The sequence below is a fragment of the Aristolochia californica genome, unplaced genomic scaffold (genome assembly GCF_029961685.1).
Source record: "Aristolochia californica isolate CCGP_79_NKW_82.1479 unplaced genomic scaffold, dmAriCali1.0.hap1 SCAF_4, whole genome shotgun sequence".
In the NCBI taxonomy this organism is placed as follows: Eukaryota; Viridiplantae; Streptophyta; class Magnoliopsida; order Piperales; family Aristolochiaceae; genus Aristolochia; species Aristolochia californica.
This window is the reverse complement of record NW_027182103.1, coordinates 43,165,296-43,178,912: the sequence shown is the minus strand read 5'-3', so window position 1 is coordinate 43,178,912 and position 13,617 is coordinate 43,165,296. Positions and strand designations below refer to the sequence as shown.

Genomic DNA, 13,617 nt, shown 5'->3' with positions numbered 1-13,617 from the left:
GTCGACGGAGAGCTAGAAGAACATAAGCTGGATTCTTTTCTGATAATCTGCCAGCTACTGATATAGCAAACTATCGAACATCAAAATCCTGCAATAATAAAAGAAAATAAGAATCCGAGACACAAAATATCACTTTTATGAACAGCTTCAGAAGGAAAGCTGATTCACAATAAACTGGGAAAGGAGTTTCTCAATGAGAAATGCATTACACTCTGACTTAAGACAGTCATGATATTTTGTTTGAAAATTTCATCAAGGAGAAGAAAAACAAGAACAGGAGATGGAAGGCCAACCACACAGCTCAACAACCAGAAAACAAAAGAGAAAGTAAATCACAACCAATGAACATCAACAGGAAAAGAATCTCCAACAAAGACGCTCTCCTGCGAAACACCCTGATGTACTAATGGATCCGCAACAGAGTTAGAACCCATAAGCTGTGTGAATCCATCGTACTTGAAAACTCCAACCAATGTGTCTAGTGTCGTCATTAATATGAACTCATCTCCAGGGAGATTTCTTTCAAGAGAAAACCACTGAAATATCTCCCTCTACTACCAATGAATCTGAAAAACCCTGAAGGAATATCTGAAGCCCACATAGGAGGGCTCCGAACTCAGCCTCAAATGAATAGAAAATCATGATTTAGAGTCCGACTTAAGACAATCATGATCCAATACATCAAAAAGTGGAAGCATCAAAAGAACCTTCAAGGGTAAGCAAAGGAACTCTTTATCTTGTTTTGGGCAGGAAAATTCCAAGAAACCCTTCATTTACCGAGGTCACTCGTAAGACAAAACTGGGAAGTCTTAATTAACTCCACTATCCACCGCAGTCACAATGTTAACACCTGGTCTCACCCTCCTAACGGTCAACTTAAATCCAATTTTAATGTTAGCACTGGGCCAGCTGATGGAGGTGTAATTAGAGATGGGCTAAGTAATATCCTCCTTGTCTTCTGCACCCTCTTTGGTCACTGTTATTCTACCAAAGCAGAATAAGGGACTCTACTGCAAGGTATTAGACTCTTCACTGGCAGATTCTCCCATCCTTGGGTTGTTTAGGGGGTCTTAGCAGTGGTTATTAGAAGGGCTTCACGAAAGAAACCACCTCTGAATTGATTCTGACTTATTTCAATGAAATTGAAGACATTTGCAGTTCCTTACATTCTGTGGAATCACACACATAGAAGTTAACATTCTAATGTATACACAAAAGGAGGGAGTGACCAGGTAACAACTTCTTGTTGGGCCTCCCTTCCAATCTAATAGCTTTGGTCTTTGGACTTGGTTCTAAGTTTCATTTTTGACCTTTATCTTATTCTTATTAGATGTATTTTTACTTTAATGTATGCAACTTTGAATTCTACCTCTCCTTACTCCACTAAGAGTCCTCTTTATGACAAGCCCTTTCTCACTGTTATTCAAAAACCTCAAAACGCAAAAATTAAAGGTGGCCAAGATGAAGATTAATTTATTGAAAATACTAGAAGCCCAACATGTAAATAAATACAAGGAGATACGAAAACGGATTCAATGAAATGGCAAATTTTGTAAACGGTGTTGAAAATCCAAGGAGCCCCTCTCCTGCGTGACCTGTTCAGTCCTTACCCGGCCAGTGCAACAGTTGGACGGTTTAACGGAGCCGGCAGTATTAAGAGGTTGATAATTAGCACTTCCTCCTGTGGAAATTGATGGACACAATGAGGCCTTCTTCTTTTCTCATTCATAAATGGCTGACAAACTAAAGGGGAAAAAGTGGTTTTAACTCTACAAATTTGTTTCAAGCCCATATGCATTGATAGAATTTTATCAGATCTTACACAAGTAGAATGCTACACATATTGATGCACTGGAAACTCTTGAAGGATATGATAGAGCAATTAAATGGATCTAGCAGAGCTACACAAAATTGTCGACGTAGAAATTCCATGACAGGTTAAGGCAAAGGCATTGGCGGTTTCCATTTATGGAATTCAATCAAGTCCCTGTTGACAATAGATCCATTATGCAACCAAAATGTTTCTGCTGATTGGTGGAATTTTCTCACTTTCCTCTGGAGTTCCCATAAAATACCAAGCATTGCAGAGCAGGGTGCAGTTTCTGGAGCATATACCCATAAGCACCGGAATTTTCTTCCATGCGAAATAATCTCCTCTATACGTTCATCTGGGCAATACAAGACTAATCAGTATTTAAGAAAAGAGCGTTTTGGTACATGACTAAACTTGTAAGTATAGTGATGCAAATACGTTACTATAAGAGAAACGTATAGAGAATCAAATCACCTGGTATTGATTGCAGATAATCTAATAGTTCAGGACCTATTCGAGTAGAGGGCCACTTTATCGATATCTGGGTGTAATCAATAACATTCTGGAAAGGTAGTTCTACTTGATCTGATAAGATGACTGGCACGCATTCCTGTTCAACATAATCACCTAGTTTATACAGATACAGGTTGTCTTGTATTAGTTGTGTGCACACACACGTGTTTTAGGTTTAGGGTTTAGGGTTTAGTGTGTGTGTTTGTGTGTGTGTGTGTGTGTGTGTGTGTGTGTGTGTGTGTAAGAGAGAGAGAGAGAGAGACCACAAAGAATGACTCATAGAAGCGAAGAGTCCATGATGACTCGCCCCGAGGAGCAAGGCAGAACTTTGCATTACGGAGGTGCTGGAAGTATTCAGACCGTCCCAATTTGTCAGGCCCACTGAGCTTCAACTCTGGAGATTCCAACTGTTGATGACATCAGTATTAATATTTTCAGACAAAAAAGGAAAGATATCACATAACCAAGGGATTCAATATGGTTGCCGGCTTACATGTATACTAAGTACCCTGGACAAGATACCAAGAAAGAGAAGAAAGCTCCCACCTGATAAGCGTACATAAATTTTAAAAAAAATACTCATCTACAAAAATAGCTTGTAATATGTTACTATTACTTCCAGCTCTTAGCTGCAGGGCCCGGATCAGCCCACCAGGTGAATTGGACGAGGAGACTCAATTGTCTACTACGCCAGAAATTTGAGAGAGAGAGAGATCTGCCTGTCGTGATTGGTTGAAGAGCTAAAATCGACCAGGCTGACTAGGTTAATAGGGATTCTCTTTCTTTCTTTTTTCTTTTTTTTGGGAATCCGATGGGGTTTTACTTTAAACCAGCTGACCTGGTGCTAGCACAGTTTGACCACCTGACAACTCATTAGGGTCAATGGCCTGGTTTGTTTTAAAAAATGGGTATCAAATTCTTTCAGTAATAGACGGCCTAAGAAGACAATGGGAAAAAAAAAAAAACAACCTTATCTGGAAATTGCTTGGCAAGCTCCACCAATTGAAGACGACCAACCTTTCCTTGAGCACGCCCCAAGAAGTTTGCCAAATACTTTCTCTTTGATAGAGGCAAAGGTTTGACAACAGGATTCCCATACAATTGTGTCATTCCATCATCAACATTGCCAGGAATTATGATGTCTTTCCATGTGTTGAAGGCACTACTGTTTCGTTTGTCTGTGCGATCCCCCTATACAAAAACATGACCAGAAGTTACATCAGGCAACAGTATTCCCTCTATCGATCACATATTGCAAATAAACAGGAGCTACTGACACAAAAAATTAAACCTTGCGCTTGTCTAAGGAAACCCAAGTGTAGATGGATAGATTAATAGACAACTGCTGATGGCATGTCTGAAATGTGACAACATTCAAATAGAACCCTTGGGATTTGAAAGGATTCTAAGCATATGGATATGAAAATACAGTGTTAATGCACGTTTAATGATGGTTCTCAATATTTGCAATGCTTGTGGAGCAACCAATAAGAGAGTCTCAAAAAAAGTTAGATATGCTTCAATACTGGTTTAGTTTAGTAAAATTTCTGTGCAAAAGATTTGATGCTCAAACAGAACTGTGGCATACGATAAAACCCAACCAAACTATAGTTACATAGGAGCAATAATATCAGGTGCAACACCCCCACCCCAACCCAACCCCCAAAAAAATGGTGGCCATTCAGCGACGATCCCAATCCAAAAGCCAAGTGTTAAGATGAGATTTTTGAACATAACAAATACTATAAACACATGTATGAGAAGTAGACCGGAAATATTTTCCAAAGTTAGTGAGATTCTTAACTTAGTATTCACAACTCATTCAAAGTCAGAAGTAATTCATATTAGATTTGGTACCTCAGGAGTAAGGATAATGGATCTGTTCAAATACACAGCCCAAGAACGAAATAAGTGAGCACCAGCACCACTGCAATTTTTGTAAAAGCAACCATGTAAGAATACTTGGGCAAATTCTTAATTTATGCCAAAATTAAACTTGATAGCAAAAACAATGATAGTACGTAGAAACCATTACTACATGCATGGCCACTTATCTTTTGCCTTCATAATATACGGTTTATAATCCATAAAATACGCAAAATATTAAAAAACTAGAGCACTTGAAAAGTCTTCATCAAAATAAAATCCTCCAATTGAAAAAGAAAAGAAACTGACAATTTTGCTGCTAAAGCTAAAAAATATGTGTCTAAAATAATATATGGCAAGTGCTATGCAGTTAGAGCAGGGTTAATTATTTTAGATAACTAAAGGTGAAAAGCCAAGTGTCTAACTCTAAAAAACAATAATCAGGATACCTAGGAAAGACAAAAATGTGATCTCGACCTCCAGAGCGACGGAAATATGGCATTTGATTTAGAACCTGTGTGATAAAAAAATATATATTTCTTCAACAACAACAAATAGTCTGTTTCAAATCAAAGAATTACAGGAACCCAAATATAAACACTGCAATCGTTCGAGTAATTTGGCCTCTACTAAAAAACAACAGTCAATGAGAAGCCACAATGAGATGCTTATCCATCACATGGGATGGAAAATAGGTTAAACTGATAACTAGTTTACCTTCACATAGGTCTGGTTGATCTCCTTATCGTTCAAACCCCCCATCATCCGAGTGCATTTAACATAGGATGGAACAAAGAAAAGATCTGCTTGCTCTTTCCTTAAAGTCCGGAACTTTGACTTGAGAAGAAGCCTATGAATTTTAACCTTCACAAAGCACAAAAAGGAAGCTCAGATTTGAAACCACGAACATTAATTTAGTCAACAAAAACACAAATATGTACCAGCTATAAGTTACAATGAACCTCAAATCTTTTGTAAACTGGCACAAAGCTGACAATAGAAAGAATGAGATTACAAACAGGCAGTAATGAGGAAAAGACAAACTTTCAGCAAGACTCCATCCAGTTTATTTTCCCAAGCAATCACATATTATGGAATGTGAACAACAACAATTTAAAGAGGTCCATAGGAGCAGCACTGCTCTCTCCAGCCATACAGTAAGTTCATACTAATTGGCTGGCATGTCAGCATGTCATTGGCAGGAGGGTAAAGAAGGGGAAGGAGAGAAGAAAATTCAAAACGGGAGGATTGGAATATAAGAACAAAAGAATGAGACAGGGACAATATTAATTTTCTTACTGACAAGCAGCGAAAGAAAGTAAGATCGTTTGAGTGGATTACGTTTAGAGGCTTGCTGTGGGAGCATGTCACAGCTCAAAACATTACTCAGAAAATTGTTTGCCTACTCTTAAATCAAATATCTTATTTTGGGTTAATCTTAAACTGTATGTTAATAGCTTCACACATTTCTAAAATATCAAGCATTTTAACGCAAGAAACGTCAATAACCTCAAGACTAACTACGGAATACTTTCCTTCACATTCTAAGGGACTAGATTCAATTAGTGGTCCATCTAAAATTGATGAATAACTACACTTAGTTAACAAACTCTGTTAGACACATAATAGTACGAACCCAATATAATTTTTCCAATAAATTTACTTAATAATTATCTTTCAGGGGACATTATACCACTTAGAGAAAGACCAACATTGTAAAAACTCAACAATTCAGTGGATTATATTAACAAAATAAATTAAAAAAAAAAACACCTTTAGTTCAGAAGTAACATTTTCATACCAGGAGAACTTACAACTCTCTCAAATACCAAAAGGACTGACCTGGGTTCCCCATTGCCCTTTCAAACACGAATCCGCTACAATCTTTCCGTCCCTCCCTCTCATCAATTCCTTCAATCCATCGATCTCGTTTTCTTCGTACACGTAGATCTTGAGAGATAGGTCAGTCCCGTACCCTCGAACAGGCCAAGATGCTGTTCCGTCACTGGATACCGCAAATAGACAGCCGGAAGAAGAGAGAGATTGGTTGTAGATCCGGGTGAGGAAGAAAGTGATTACGATGAGAGCTAGGGCGCCGATTTGATGCGTTCGAGTGAAAGAAGCACCAGCAAGGTTTCTGCTCTTGTTTATGATAGCCATTGCCGTCGAGGACTCGACCAGGAGCTAACCACAGAGAAGACGCAGAACACGGAGATAATCACGACAAACACTCATCAAAATCCTTAGCTCTGATCGAAAAATGGGTGCCGCCACAGAGAGAAGACGCAAAACACGGAGATAGTCACGACAAACACTCATCAAAATCCTTAGCTCTGATGGAAAAATGGGTGCCGTTTACTCGTGATTTAATATTTTGATCATTTGACTCATTTACAAGGAGGGGGGCTCACTTTCACTTTTAGAGTACTTAACTGATTTGCCAATGGAATCTATTAAAGTTGAGAGTAATATAGTCATTGAAACTTCTAATAAAAATAAAAAATAAACAAATAGGGTCCATATAGGGGCCCAAAACTTGCTGAATGGAGGAGCTCATTTGTTTCCCTTCTTTTGTTCAATGACAATCTTATTCATATAAAAGTAGGGTTAGAGGCAATGTCGTTCTCCATCTCTAAACCACCCCAAAAGATTAGTCAATTAAGGTACGGAAAGTTAAGTCTTAACACATACCACAAACACTAACACAATGAAAGTGAGTTTAACAAACGAATTGTCCAATAATGCATGCAACTTAACCTTGAGTGGCCACACAAATGAAAAGGTTTGCGGTCTGCTTACTAGCTCATCTTGTGGATCATTCTAGCTTGTTTACATTTCAATGAAATTCTGGTTTTGATATTGATTGTTGTTACATGGTTCCTCAGAATTTTGTGGGTTCATCTGTTTCTGATGGTTGTAACATGTGGTTCTGAGACAAATGAGGTCTTTTTTCATGATTTACCTTGCATTATATTATAGGGCTCTCAATGCAAAGTTTTCTTCATATACATTCAACTGGCAATATAAGGCGATGATTCAAATCCGGTCTTTGCAGACCCTGTGAAAATCTAAAAGAAAAATTTCTTTTTCCGAGCAATCACCATCGAAAATAGTTCATGGAAACACATGTAGTTTCCTCTTAGCTTAATATTGGAGCAGAACCAGATCAACTGAACTAAATCACGTTAACCTGAGATTTACAATCGTGTCGACAGAAGAAAAACACCGTGGGATTCTCTGTAGAAAAAAGAGAGGTTCTTTCGTATGTGTTTATGCTAGACTGTGTACAAGTCACATTTCTATGAAACATCTATGAAACAAGAAGGAAACGACGTGGGGGTATAAGGTCTAATTTAACTCAGAATCAGACATATGTCCTGATTTTTTTCTCCTGCTTGGATTCGTCACCATGGGTTGAAGCTGGCCTTCCGAATTCATTCTCAAACTTCTTCCGCAAGGGGTCATTTGAGGAGGTCTCAATGCTCTCCCCTTGTGGACTGGTGCCGTTTGTTGTCCTGTTGAAATCCATGGAAGTCAGTTCAGCATTCAAACGAACCAAAATTGGTGCAATATCTTAATTTCTTATTGGGACTACTCCATCTGTTAAAAGTGAGTGGCCAAATGGAAAGAAAATCTAACTTGGTTTGATCTTTTTGGTTTTACGGGTATTCTAGAATTTGTCAGGTCGATTGAAATCAAAGAATCCAAATGAAGAAGCCAGAGCAAAAGTAGAACAGTGAATAAGGAGATTCAGAAATATGAGAGATACCTGAATATTTGCTGCCTCTTCCCTCCAGAGACTTCTTCGTTGAAGTCCTCCTGATTGAACCATTACTTGTTTGGGACGGGGACCTTGACCGGACCAAGGGTGCAGGGAACGGGTCATCTGGTATTGCAACATTCTCCTCTCCACAAACTGAAGCTCCATCACTCCCCGACTCTGAACTCTTCTCTTTACGGTTAATCGAGATTTTATCTTTCTCAACTACCCTATAAGCAAACATCTGAAATGGTATTTGTGATACAGGAACCGCTTCCGTGCCTGCCCATGAAACGAATTTCTTCGAGATATTCGCTTCCAGTTCAAAATAATCAACAAGTGGGACAGGTGGATCAGGCTGACTGTGATCAGGGTTCAATACCAGAAACCTCTTTATGTAGCGGAGGATCCTACAGATGGAAGAGAAATTCGGCCGATGTGCTGGATCAGCTTGCCAGCATCTTTTGGTTAAGCTGGTGAGGTACTTTGGGGTCGGATAGGGGAACAGTGGCCTTTCTCCTGCCCTAATGTTTCTGCTGACCTTGTCCCCTTGGAGGTGACCGTCTTCAAACGGAACTTTACCTGTCAAAAGTTCGAAACATACCATCCCAAAGCTGTAGACATCTGCTTTCTCTGAGTACTTGCTGTTACAAGGATTTCCGGACTGTTCTTGTTCTGACAGGACCTCTGGGGCGTACCAGATGAATGGGTTCGCGGCCGCTTGGTTTGGAGATGTCCGGGAGGAACCGTTCTTAACTGAGGCAAGTCCAAAGCCTGACACCTTGACATGAAAATAACCATCTGAGATCGAGTTTCTTGTATTCACAAGAATGTTGGAAGTGTTTAAATTTCCATGGCAGATTTTCCGAGAATGGAGATACTCCATCCCTCTCGCAATTTGAAGCATGATATCAATAGCAACAGGGAGAGAGAATGGGATTCGCCTCCTTGGACCGCAACTTTCCTTGACTAAGCTGTCGAGATCCTTGTTCATCATTTCCATCACAAGAAAACACTCCTTTTTCTCTTCGTCAGAGAAACCGCACAGAAAGTTTATTATGTGGGGGTGGGAGATGGACGAAAGAAGCGAGATTTCTGGAATCAGAGGCTCGATGTTGCCAAAAATGTGGCGGAGGGCAAATATTTCCCCCATCCACTCGATCTCTTTGTACTGACTTCCATTTCCTAATCTCCTCTTCAACTTGTAATCACTCGAACCAACCAAGAAATAGTTGGGGAAAAGCATCCCTTTGGACGGTTCCAACCCATCGAGATTCTTGAACAGGAGCTCAGCAATTCTCTGCTCTTGTTTGGTAAGAACAGATGATCCTAAACTTCTCTTTTCCCCGATCATCTCCAGAAGCATCCAACGATCCTCCCTCCATGCGCTGTCCATTCGGTCACATATGTCGCGAGAAACCAAGTATTGCTTTCCAAATTTTCTCTGGAAAAGTCTTGGGTCCATCCACTCTTTCTCGCACATCTTTGAGAACATGATTCGTTTCTTTCGAATTTCTTCCTCATCACAGCCTGCAATTTCTCCTGCTATCTCGATTGCTTCGTGGACAACAGGAACACACGATAACAGATTATGAAGATGGAATTCCACGCAGTCGGCGTTCTGGGCGAGGGAAATGGCTCGGGCCCACCAATCTTTGCCCTCTAAGCACTGACGAATATACAGCTCTCCTTCTCTGAAGATTCGATGGAGCTCCTTCAGGGGATGCTCAAGAGCTTTCCATTTTGTTGACTTCTCTTCGAATCTCAGATTTTGCTTCATCTCTTCTGCTATTACTTCGAATGCGTGAGTGAACATGTCAACAAGCAAACAACACTGCCGCTGATTGATACGGATCTCCTGCCGAAACACCATCAAGGCCTTTAAACTCCCCAAAACTTCTCCGATCTGCCGGAACTGCTCCATCGCCGGCAATAGAACGGAGAAAATGGGAGAAAACTGGTACGGAACGAGCAAAAAATTCGCCCCCTATCTACAAAAACAGCTTTTGAACGAGTGCCGAAGGAACGATGCGAAAACCAGAGGAAAAATCCACCCTACTTTAGGAAAATCGGAAGGTGACAAATTCTTCCCCCAAAACAGGTACCTGGCGCTGGATGATCAGGCGCCGAATTCTCACAGAACAGGGATCATACGAATAATTCCCGAGAAAATTGCACTACTCTACCAAGAAAAATTTGCACCTGAAAGAAGAAGCCAAGATCAAGCGCTCATAATGCCAACTGCCCAAAACCATCAAATTTTCGAACAGCTATACTCCGTCTCGGGGTTGAAATCGAGAAGATCAAAGCTGACCCCTCGACCAATGGGAACGAAAAGGACAAGAAGGATCTGATTCTGACTTTAGGCTGTCCGGAACACCTCAAAAGATTAGAACCAGCAGGGCGAGGTTCTACAGCAGACTTTTGGACATTCCTAGCGGGAAAAAACAGATCGGAGACGGTGATTCCAAGGGAAATCGATCGCCTGGGACCCTGATTCGGGACCTTGACCAAACACTTGTCAATTTGTCTGAACGCTTTCGCGCTTGAAGAATCCCGTTTTGTTGGGGGCTTCTCCCTCAAGAAAGAGCGCTGCTCCCGCGGGTTTCATGATTTTAAAATTCAAGTCTTATGTAACGGCTAACCGTTCCAACGAAACACGTTTTCTGATGACGTGCGCGACTGGAAGGAACGGACCGTGACGTGCAACAAGTAGAGCTATAGAAGGGTTAAACTAACTTATAGCTACCACGTGGCGATGTTGAATGGGTCGGCTACGATTAACAGGATTCTGGTCTAATTTGACTAAATGACACTGCAAGTTTTCTCTCAAGAAAGAATTCAATTATTTTATTTGAACCATTTACCCCCCAACACTTTTCAGCAATACTTTCCGACTCCTTTTTTAATTTGTTTAATTAAGGCCCTATCACACTTGAACCCACGCTAATCTAACCAATTTTTCTAAAATTAAAAAAATTGAGAGCCCTCCAAAATAGAGCATTCTCTCCTCTTAGGGGTGTGCTCATATTTTCTAGAATCTGCCAAAGTTTGAGGAAAATGAGGAACTGGTTTATAGTCAAAAAGAGGTGAAAATTTACGCTTAATTATGTCATCATCATTAGGAACGTCCATGTCTGCAATGATATTTTTCTCCTTTTTTTGTTTCGATGATGCAGGGGTTGCCTTTACTTAAATCTCAACCTCTTTACCATTTCTCAAAAAGATTGCACTGGCATTTTCTCTTGGATTTATTACCGTTTGAGAGGGTAATTTCCCAAAACTTTGTACCTCTAACCAACTAATTGCGATTGCCATCTGACCCATCTATTTGTCCAAACTTTGAATACTGGCCCTTGTCTCCTGTTGAAATTGTAAATTATTAGTCGCAAGAATTTATGCCATCGAGAAAGTGTTGTTAAATTTTTTTTTTATGTTTATGCCATTTTTTGGAACAAAACTTTTCTCTTGATTCTTTTTTATTCCTCCTGCTTTTATAAATTATTTTAAAATATGAAAATGGGTTTATTATTGTTCCGATAGGAAATTATTGAAAAAATAAGTAAAAAAATACTAAGGAGATTTTAATCACTTGCTTCTTACTCTAATTTTATTTTTTATTGTTTAAAATAATTAATTTGTAACTAGAGCAAACACAAACACCATAACTAATTTTTTCTTTTTTTTAATGATAGTAAGAATACAAGAAAATCTAGTTTAAAAAATCAAATAATTTTAATAAAATTTTATGTAAATAAAAAAATCATTATTTTATTTTTCTATGGAGGCACGAGGCCTACTCACAAGATTGAAATTCATATGTGGTGGATAGGTTTTACTCACAAGTTATTAAGATAAATATGAGTGCTCTATATTAGAGACTTAAAAAATTCATGTCGCAACCTTTTATTAGTACCATATTTGTCGATCAGTCTGCTTATCGGTTCTATTTTTCTATTCATCTATTTCAAAATAGGCATACAAATATTTACATTTACCCCTGTATTGATTATTAAATAAATTAAATATAAGCAAAGGTTATTCCATGTCCAATTACTCGATTACCTAAAAAATAGAGAGATAAATTTTAAATTTTAAATTATGTCATACATAATTCATATATAATTATAGGAAAACTTAATTATGTATTTAATTAATGTTATATATATATATATATGTTTTTATAATATTAATATATTTTAGGTATAATATTTTATTAATTTTATTATCCATTTACCAAATTATTTGTAAATAATTGGATAAATAAAGGGAAATTTTGTATTGTTCTAAATTTTAATATTATTATAATACTATCTTAATTCAACCACTAATTCGTCTATGAGATCATTTGTTTGACCGTCCAAGATGGGCAAAAACATGGTAATTTTTCCAATGCATGGAAGAGGAGAGCGTAGAGAATAAAATAAGGAATAGGGGCAAATCAGTCATTGCGAGGCAACTCTGTAGGTTTGATGAAAATGACGAAAAAGCCTAATATTTTATTAGGGGACGGCGTCCGTCGTGCATCTAACACCGGCGCCATGGTCTGACCCACGTTCGCCCCATGGTCGCCTTCTCTAATGAGCAACAGACACGTGGCAAACGACCACTTGTAATGCTCTAGTGGACATCAAGGTGGCTTCGTGCCAAACATGTTTGGTTAGGTAGCATTTAACCTATAGGATTGGCAAATACTTTGTTTAATTATTCTTAAGGTAGCTACAAAAATATAAAAACATTAGGATAAGTTTTTTAGATCAATTTTGTCACCGGAAATAAAATAACAACAAATTCGTGATTTTCTTGCATTCGTGCTATCATAGGAAACAACGAAAAAATTAATTATGATGTTTGTATTTGATAAAGAGAAAGATAAGGGTTGATCGAGAGCTCCGTCAGGAAGGAGGATTGCTGATCAAGAGTTTTGATACCATGTCGAATAATCGGAATAAGGAATAAACTTATCGTGTTTTTTATTGATGATGAGGATTGAAGTATTTATAGAGTTACAACAGAGACCATATTAATTACAACTCTTCAGCTACATTCAGCTACATGACGTAGTTTGATACAAATTGCAGTTTTGAGTTTGAGTCTATTCTTAATTACATAAAAACTAGGTGGATTTTAATGATACTATTGTTGTATCCTGATGACATTTTAATAATTTTAATAATTTAAATAATTAACTTATAAATATAAGTAGCTTAAATTTGTATTTTTTAGTCTGGCATGTCTTTTAGACTCTATGGTATTAATTTTAATTGTATAGATTATTAATATTTTATCTCTATCTTAAGCTCATTTAATTTATTTTTTTATTTTAAAAATAATAATAATTTGATAAAGTTTTAATTTTTTTATCCCTTATTTGCCCTCCTCACCATTAATTCGCTCACCCCATTCTCGAACCTAACTTGTGTTGCATGTTTTTGTAGCAAAATATATCCCTACCCAACTGGATGAGATTTGGAATCCATTCTTGCCTCAAGTTGGGCACCTACGACTGCAGCCCACTGTTTCTTCCCAAATCAAGCCCAGCTCGAAGAATTGGGCGTAGATTTTGACCCACTTTGGCCCCTAAAGGCCTTCTCCGTTTTTTGTTGTCCGCTTGGCAAATCGGGCATGCCCTGAATCCTTGAATAGCCTAACATTTCCTCAGATC

General features: G+C 38.4%; 2 protein-coding genes across 3 annotated transcripts; both read right to left on the bottom strand.

Moving 5' to 3' along the window:
• Positions 1-1,497: 1,497 nt before the first annotated feature.
• Positions 1,498-6,569, bottom strand: LOC137962692 (probable glycosyltransferase At5g25310). Its single transcript, XM_068809705.1, has 8 exons — positions 6,035-6,569; positions 4,910-5,056; positions 4,642-4,706; positions 4,184-4,253; positions 3,296-3,517; positions 2,590-2,733; positions 2,288-2,423; positions 1,498-2,168 (listed from the first exon to the last, which is right to left on the bottom strand). Exons 1-8 carry the CDS (start codon positions 6,350-6,352, stop codon positions 1,939-1,941), a joined length of 1,332 nt encoding a protein of 443 aa, XP_068665806.1. The 5' UTR covers positions 6,353-6,569; the 3' UTR covers positions 1,498-1,938.
• Positions 6,570-7,352: 783 nt separating this feature from the next.
• On the bottom strand, positions 7,353-10,018 carry LOC137964047 (uncharacterized). 2 transcript variants are annotated; one of them, XM_068811311.1, is made up of 2 exons: positions 7,962-10,018; positions 7,353-7,707 (listed from the first exon to the last, which is right to left on the bottom strand). In XM_068811311.1, the coding sequence occupies exons 1-2, from the start codon at positions 9,874-9,876 to the stop codon at positions 7,541-7,543; spliced, it is 2,082 nt and encodes a 693-aa protein (XP_068667412.1). In that variant the 5' UTR covers positions 9,877-10,018; the 3' UTR covers positions 7,353-7,540. The 2 variants fall into 2 exon arrangements, with proteins under 2 accessions (XP_068667412.1, XP_068667413.1); XM_068811312.1 differs by having other exon boundaries at positions 7,353-7,689.
• Between the last annotated feature and the right edge of the window lie 3,599 nt (positions 10,019-13,617).

Coding starts and splice junctions, on each gene's coding strand:
- LOC137962692 (XM_068809705.1), bottom strand. CDS start 6,352: ATGGCTATCATAAACAAGAGCAGAAACCTTGCTGGTGCTTCTTTCACT. Junction 5,057..6,034: donor AAGGGCAATGGGGAACCCAG/GTCAGTCCTTTT, acceptor TGCTTTGTGAAG/GTTAAAATTCATAGGCTTCT. Junction 2,734..3,295: donor CCAAGCAATTTCCAGATAAG/GTTGTTTTTTTT, acceptor TGTCATCAACAG/TTGGAATCTCCAGAGTTGAA.
- LOC137964047 (XM_068811311.1), bottom strand. CDS start 9,876: ATGGAGCAGTTCCGGCAGATCGGAGAAGTTTTGGGGAGTTTAAAGGCC. Junction 7,708..7,961: donor AAGAGGCAGCAAATATTCAG/GTATCTCTCATA, acceptor GGATTTCAACAG/GACAACAAACGGCACCAGTC.